The sequence below is a fragment of the Siniperca chuatsi genome, linkage group LG18 (genome assembly GCF_020085105.1).
Source record: "Siniperca chuatsi isolate FFG_IHB_CAS linkage group LG18, ASM2008510v1, whole genome shotgun sequence".
In the NCBI taxonomy this organism is placed as follows: domain Eukaryota; kingdom Metazoa; phylum Chordata; class Actinopteri; order Centrarchiformes; family Sinipercidae; genus Siniperca; species Siniperca chuatsi.
The window spans coordinates 9030833-9039580 of record NC_058059.1 but is presented as its reverse complement, the minus strand read 5'-3'; the positions used below and the strand labels follow the sequence as shown (position 1 = coordinate 9039580).

General features: G+C 36.1%; 1 protein-coding gene across 1 annotated transcript; it reads right to left on the bottom strand.

The window, feature by feature from the left end:
• LOC122865808 (bone morphogenetic protein 6-like) lies at window positions 1-4531 on the bottom strand. Its single transcript, XM_044174689.1, has 5 exons — window positions 4187-4531; window positions 3755-3912; window positions 3520-3615; window positions 3277-3407; window positions 1-1786 (listed from the first exon to the last, which is right to left on the bottom strand). The coding sequence occupies exons 1-5, from the start codon at window positions 4306-4308 to the stop codon at window positions 1637-1639; spliced, it is 657 nt and encodes a 218-aa protein (XP_044030624.1). The 5' UTR covers window positions 4309-4531; the 3' UTR covers window positions 1-1636.
• Window positions 4532-8748: the final 4217 nt, after the last annotated feature.

Here is an 8748-nt window from a genome sequence, read left to right as displayed (position 1 = left end):
TTGATTTCAATTATCTTTATTCAAATAATTGTGAGCAAGAAATCAGTAAATCGGTACAAATGATTAAGATGTCACAGCAGGGTCATAAGCACAATAAAACATTTTGAATTTGATCTAAATGTATTGATTAAGTTCAGGTGATATATCACTTGTGAAAAAAACTTGAAATAGTGAACGGTGAGGTAACTTTGTAATGTGAGCGGGAGCATATAACAAAATAACAAACAAAATATGTGCTACAGGAAAAAAAAAATTTGAGAACTGTAACCAGTCATGAGAAATGGTTACCTTTGAGAAAGAAAAAGAAAAAACTCAGCTGATTAAAAATGTACACATTATGTAAATCAAACTAAATGTTTTGGATTCATACATGACTTAAGAGAAAATATAATAGAACAGACAGTGAAATTCTGAAAAATGTAAAAATCTGAGTCAAACAATCAACTGAATATGTTTTGTTTTAAATAAAAAATTAGACACTATTTCATTTGGATTATATTTTGTCTGCCAGGCTTTGATCGTTCTAATTAGATCTTTAATTAAATCATTTTACTGGGCAACTTAACACATCACATAACAAAGTACGTCAAGGGAAGAGACTTTTCTTGATTTATTTTTTTTACACCTTGTTGTAATTATGATTAATTAATTCAATTAATTTAATTATCCACTATCAAAGTTACAGCTTTTTGGGTTTGCAGGGCAGCATTGTCCCATCCCTTTATCTTCTCTACCAGTTGAAACATGAAGATGGAGCATGGCCAATGGACGTTTGTGGGAAAGCACAGCACAGATGTTGTTCTGTGACGGGAAATTCATTCTAAGTTTTAGGTTCAGGGAGTTTAGCTGGTAAACACAATCGTCTCCGATTACTCTACCTTCAAAAAATGTTTAACCCTCAAAATGGCAAGGATATATTTAATTTACAATTATATTTTTACCACTTTAAAGACACAACCATGTATTTTCATTGGGATTAAATTGACTTCTTGCCCATAAGAGGAGACGATCGTTTCACAGATCAGAGAAGAGACAACTGGCCTGTGACAGGATTTGGCTCTGGACAGTCTCACATTTTTGGAGGGAACACTCAGTAACAGTTAGTAGCTTTAAATAGCACTCTGTACTCATGAGATTTATTTAAAGATAAAGTGGCAGCATTTATCACATGAGTGTCAGCTGCACTTCACGTCCAGCTCTTTCCAGCTCTTGGTGCAAGAGAAATAAAGAAAAATTGCCCTGCAAAATCTTTCTAAGCTTAATTGTCACTGACTGTTAAAAAAACACAGTAGCACACAAATGGAGATTGTAATTTGAGATCAAAAATGTGTGATTAAGCTCAATCATCTCATCAGTTTTATCACTAAAATAATAATTGATCAGTTTTATGTTTGGCTGGCTCAACAAGTTCTAAGAGAGACTTTGCTTTGGTTCCCATGCTCAGTGCTGAATACACACTGTAAGGATCTAATATAACACCACCACTAAAACTAAAGAGAAATGGTCTACAAAAACAACATAAGTGTTTGTGAGAGACGATAGGCCCGCTAATAACGTATTATTTACTTTTTCTGTGTTTTTGTTTGTGCGTCAGGTGGCTCACAGATGTCACATACTCAGGACTACAAAACAAACATTAGTCTTTGCTGGGCTGCTGGAGGTTGCCATGTCCACAGCCGCAGCTGCGGGCCAGCTGCACAGAGGAAATGGTGAGGGCGCTGAATTCATCCACGTAGATGACAGGCACTATTTCCTGGGAGGTGGGCTGACAACATGGCACCTGGACCTGGAGAAGGACAAAGAGAGGAGGAGTCAGACATGGTAACACAGTTTGATATATTTATATTGCAGAAACTGCCCAACAAGACTAAACAAAAGAATTACGTTTTTTAAAATTACATATTAAGTATTATATTAATTCAGAAATGTTCATGAATACAAACTGATGAAGTAATACACATTTACACTGACTGCAGAAAGAAAATGCAATACAAATTTGTTGCATGCTATAGTGGGGGTGTTGCATTCAAAATAAATAAAGACAAAGTATAGATAAATAAACATTAATTTTAATCAATGCCAATAATATTAAAGGTGGGGTATGTGATTCTAATCCAATACACGTCTTTTTGTCAAATTAAGCGAATATCTCCTCATGGTCCGGTTCTGTGTGTGCGTGCTGAAAAAAAAAAAAGCTCTGGTGTTTACACACAGCCCTCGCTCTGTAAATGGGAAATAAACAACTCAGACCGAGCCACACAACACTATTCCATAAAAGGTGTGCATAAGATTACATAAATGTACTGACAGATTAATAAATGTATGTAATTTTATGCACACCTTTCATAAGATTGCATAAACTTATTTACATATGAATTTAGTTTGATTAAAAGGAGAGCACATTTGAAATTTACTTCAAATAAACAAGGAACCCCTTAACAGTTAATAAAAGTTGTGGTGACTGTAGGAACAAAATGAGCCCTTCGTACCTGCAGTAAATCATTTCACTAATAGTTGTGCACTGATTCTGCCAGAGTTATACCGTCTTCTGTTTTCTTATTACATACCTGCTGCCACACTGCATTCATTTGTGGTTGACCAACTTTGGGGAGTGCCTTAGTTAGTATTTGGTACATTTATGTCGGTAGAAGGAGAAAACAGGCTTATCTATTGCTAGCTGGTTCACCTTCACAGCACACAAAAGTAAACTACGTGCTGTTCGTGCTGAAGCTCCGGCACAATGGTGGAAAGTAACTAAGTACATAGACTCAAGCACTGCAATTAAGTTAGAGAGTAATATACATGCTTAAGTATTTCCATTTTATGCAACTTTCTACTTCTACCCCACTACAATTTAGAGGGAAATATTGTATTATTTACTCCACTACATTTATCTGACAGCTGTAGTTACTAGTTACTGTGCAGATGTGCTGGTTACACATTAATGCACTAGAAAATTTTTATTAAATAATAAAAGAGGTCATTCTATTGCATAATGAGTACTTTTACTTTTGATACTTTAAGTATGTTTTACTGATACTGTTTTTACTTACTTTTAATGCTTTTAATTACTTTTAATTTTTTACTTAGAAAGGAGTATTTTTATAACATAATTTTATGCATCTGACAGAAAGCAGTTCTAACACTGACTCTCACACACACTTGCATTTTGCAAATGTATGTATGTATGTATGTAAATGTAAATGAGTACAATACAAAGTAATTGGGGTTTGCAGATACTTATTTCACTATTTAAATGTCTTAAGAGAATTATACCTGTGAGTCGGCATCCTGGACATTGGTGCGGGATGATGGACATTGCACTGCGTTCACTTCGGGGTTGCAGAGTGCACACTGAACCATGGTAAGGCTGGCAGGATGGATCACCCAGTTGTCCCAGCCCAGATCTGGTGAACATAAGAATATTAGGATATTATGATAGTTCATGCATTACTATATTTCTTCATATATAAGTGCATGTCAATATGCATGAACATACACACACACATTGTTGCATACCTTTCATGAAGATCTCAGAGGCCATGGAACAGCACTTCAGTTCACTTGTACTGTTTCCACCATCAGGTGACACAGAGTAGCCAGAGACCGCTAGAACTGGAAGGACATGAAGAAAGGCATGAAGGAGAGTGAGTTAGACTTTTGGCTGGGCTTGACTTTAAGAAAAGCCAAAAAGGATTAGGCTGGAAAACTGTGGGATGCACAGTAGTTTCTAGGAATTTTGGGTTGCACTTACCTGTAGTGTCCTTGGCTCTGTGAGCGTTATTGCTGAAGGTGCTCCTCCATTGATTTTTGACACCGTCCAGCCCACCAGCAGGCAGCTGTGGCTCAGTCTGCAAGTTGAGAGCCCTGAGGAGACCCTTCCTGATGGACTGCAATGACTCATGCTGGCACCTGAACATACATCACATAGCAGTCATGTTATTTAAATAGTGCATAATATTAAAAATTATTAAACAGAAACACACAGAAATAGAAGAAATCCTGGACATTTCACAAAAATAAGTAAACTTTACTCATCCGAAAGGCAAGTCTCTGACCTAACAAGATGCTTCATAATTCTTTGGACAATCTTGAGGGAAATGGTTTTAAATGTTCCCTGCACACAAAGAAATGTCACCACTAACAAAAGCAGACCATTGCACAGGCACACAAGTTTGATACTGACCTGTGGTGGGAAACAGGAGAGTTTGCAGAGGCTGCAGGTTCTTCCTTGGATGGCTGCAAGACAAATGCAATCACCACTGATGAGCCAAGAAGCATCATGATGACAATGAATGAAAAGGACATGATGCATGAGCCGGATGGTCAATCTAAAGATCAACTGCTTCAAGTCAGACTCGCGGCAGACTACTGTGGTTGGTTCTGTGCGTCTGGTTGAAGGAAGAGATAGGAGTGACCAGACAGTGATGCTGCACTACTAGGTATTGTTTGTCAGGGCCTGGGAACCTAAGTTTTTATCTTCCTGTACACCAGCTTGGCCTTGAGATACTTAACATTGTTGTTTTGTCCCCTGTTCTGTGTGAAAGAGTACAAGGAGGATGATCCAGCGGAGAAAGAAAGAGAGACCAATGGACTCAAGACAAACAGACAGGAATGAGAGGTGGGAGGGAGGCAAAAAAAGAGAATGGTATATTGGCATACCACATTACGACATGCATATTGTTTCAGTTTCTAGTGGTGATTAGTTACAACACTGGTGAAAACCAGGATGTTCATAACAAGAGATCCACAAATGAATCATAAAAGTAATAGTCTGTCAGCCAACCAAACTTAATACAGATTTTTACCAAATTATTTTATAGAATTAACACTTTAACATACAGTTTTCCCCTTCTAACGCCCCTTATGTAGCTTAAAGTTTGTTAAAATAATCTTATTCCACACTACCAGTATCATATACACTCACTGGCCACGTTATTAGGTACATCTGTACAATCTAATGAAATCCAATACAACAGCCCTGCCATAATGTCAATCTTTATTATATTAATTACTGAGGTCATTATTAAAGGTGGTGTTGTGCCGGACTACATTATATTGAGAGGTGTTTCAAATTTTTTGTCTGTCCCTATTTATATACATGACTGTGAGGTGGGGCAGAATATTAGAAACATCTGTCAATAAAATGCAGTCTAGCACAACACATCACTAATTATGACCTCAGTGTAAAAACACATGATTGAATTAACACCTCTATGACAGTGTCAACAAAAACTGAACATTGTATCATAAAAGTAGACTTTATGGCAAAACAGTTGTATTAGATTGCAGATTAGACTGTACAGGTGTACCTAATAAAGTGGACACTAAGTGTATATTCTGTATCAGCTTGTTGTAGCTCTTCATTGGAGCTTCACGATGTTTACGCTGAGCTTAATTTTCAAACCCAAGACCTTACTGTCTTGTGCTTCATTTAAAACATATTTCCCCAAAATTCACCCTGACATATTTGGTATTTTTGGAAACTTTATTGAACAACATTTGGCTGCACAGCACTGCTCTTTAAGGGGTTTTAATAGCCTGACCCACATTCAGAGAAGGCAAATCCAGAGAAGCATGGGAAGAATACAGAAAGTGTCTATTTTTCACTAACAAACCACAAAGCTATAAAAAACAAGCTGCCCATTTATTTCTGCATATGAGCAGTTTCTATTACAGCTCCCATTTTTTGGCCTGACATGAAAGGCAGAAATCTCCGCTGATAAAGATAATAACAATGTTATTCTCCTGCAGTTGTCATTCAAGGACGGGATCTGGAGGGAGGAAATGTAACACAAAGCAATAATGGGCACCGCAGGTGATATTAACATCTGGAAGCCCAGAGCAGGTGAGCTTAACAGTTGTGTTAGCCAGCGAGGGACAGAAGCATGAGAGGAATGGTAACTTCGAGTCCTCAGGTGCCCTCTCCTCTGAGTCCTCACTGAGGCCTAAACTGGGTCACGACTAAAATTTCCCATGTAGTCCAAAATACATAGTTTATCTGCTGCAGTAGATATCAAACCACAATTCCTCAACAGTGCCACAGGAATTCTTGGTACAAGCTGATACAAGACTTGCAATGCTTACTTTGGCAGCTAAAACAAAATGACAGGATGGTTCTGAAGTAAAGATCCTATTCATTACTGCAGCTGTTATATCGGAGTTGCAGACCTACATGCATTAATCCGTCAGTGTACAGTATACATGCATCTGTTAGAACACATTCACTTTGCGGACGGGCCTGAAATAAGAAAAAGTAAATTCCTCATATTTCCATCTCAGCTCACAGTGGTGCAAAGTAATTCACTCAAGTACTTTACTTAAGTACAATTTTGACATAATTGCACTTTATTTGAGTATTTATTTTTCTGATACTTTCTACTTCTACTTAATTAAATTTCAGAGAGAAATATTGTACTTTTTACTCCACCACAGCTATAGTTACTTATTATTTTCCACATTAAAATCTTACATAAAAAGCACATGATAAGCTTATAAAATACAATGTATTGTCTTGTTGGGGCCCCTTGTCATGTTTCAAATGTTTATGAGTTGTTAGCAGTTCAAACAAACAAAGATTTATACTCTAAACTTCTCAGATGATTTCATTTTAATAATTGTTTGAGGCCCAAAGAGGTCGATTTATATTAATATAATAATAATAATATAATATTTCACAAAAAAGCAACAATTAGAGAAAAGGCAAAACAATTAGCACAGATTTGTGTAGCAGAACTTTGTTATTTAATTCTTTCCAACCCCATTAATCATCTCACAACCCCTCAGAATTATCTTGTGACCTTTGGAGGGGCTCGACCCCTAGGTTGGGCACTCTGGACTAAACTAACTTACTGTATATAAAGTAGTTAAAACTAGCTCCACCTCAAGCAGCTACAACAGTAAAATGCTGCTTAAGCATCAGTATTAACAATCTAATAATGTAGTTTATAATTATATATCAGTCACTTTTCTGTTTAATAAGTACTTTTACCTTTGATACTTTAAGTACATTTTGCTGATAATACTTTTGTACTTTTTTTAAGTAGGATTGTGAATGCAGGACTTTAACTTGTAATGGTGTATTTTCACAGTGTGGTATTGCTACTTTTACTTAAGTAAAGGATCTGAATACTCCTCCACCACTGTCAAATCATTCATAACCCTAAAGCACTTTGTATCTAGGCATCAAAGCACAAATATGTGATCTTGCGAAAGATATTCTACAAGTCTTAACAACACTGTGAAGATCTCAGTTTCAGGTCTTAAATTATCGTCAGGTCTCAACTTCTCAGTGCTGGAACACTTTCAGAAATGATAAATCATAACTCAGCAGAGTTTCCTTGATGATTGTTGCAACATGCACGTACAGACTCTGGTGATATTCTATATTTTTCTTTCTATAAACATATCTCAAGAAAAGACCAAAACCAAGAATTAAATTATTCTACTAATAAGTGTGTAGCTCTGTAGCTGATTAATCTTATTCCTCTGTACCATGCACTTCCATTGTTGGCCAAAAACAAAACAAAAACACATAGTGTCACACTCTGCACATGTATCATTCTGCACAACAAAGCTCAAGCATTCAAATGAAGTAACAATAAGCAAAACACATTTTTGAGTGGAAGGAATATTAACTACAGACAATAAATATAACTATATAGAAGTTGTGTTTTGGTTCTTCAAATGGTAATGTCTGTACATATCTATTGGTGTATGTGAGCATATACACAAGTAGGTGTTTGTGTATATTGTTGTGTTATCTTTGGAGGACTGAAACTGCCAAAATCAAAAATAAATAAATTAATAAATCAACAAATAAATCAATATAATACATAAATAAATAAAGAAATATGTGAGACACATTAACAGATTGTTGGTTTTGGTCTTTTCATGGAATTTGTTGACACTAACAAAAATGTATAATTTTGTCAGCCATATCCTTTAAACACACACACACACACACACACAAACACCTGAGGTCACTGTGGGATACTGCAACTTTCGACCTCCTATAACCATGCATGAACAAGCGCAGTCCTTGAGTATCCGACATCTCCCACCACTTCCTTGTTGTCATACCGTTAGGAGTCACACCACCGACAGCTGCTCCTGGCCGGGATCACAAAGAGCGTTTATACCCAGATGAAGGACTGTGGAGGATGCAAGGTGCAGATGTTCCACAAGCAGACAACACAGAGGACATTCTTGAAATATATTCCATCTAGGGGAGTTTTCAGGGTTTTGTTGAAAGATGTTTACTTTTCATCAATGTTTAATCTAATAAGTCTCATTTAAAAAAGCAGCATTTAATGTAGCAAGATGGAGAAGCTACATTAACAGAAATCCACCTGTGGGAAATATTACTATAGAGATACATTTCAAAATGCATGTCTGCACAACAAGCTTTAAACACGATTACCACAGATAGATAGAACACCAGCTGTAACAATGTAATACAATCTGATAGTCCTGCAATGAATACCACATTTGTAAAGCTTACAATGTTTAGTTTTGGTTTAAAACTGTCAAAATGATGTTCAATTGTTGATTTGTTTTGAAGCTGTAGATTACTTTTTAAATTGGATTATAATATATTGTATGGTGTCATTTTGTAAATAAGACTACGATAATAAGGTTTTTAAATTGTAAATATATGCACAAAATTATTTTTTGCTATCATATTAACAGTTATATACAGTAAGTAAGTAAGTAAAGCTTTATTTGTATAGCACTTTTTAAAACACA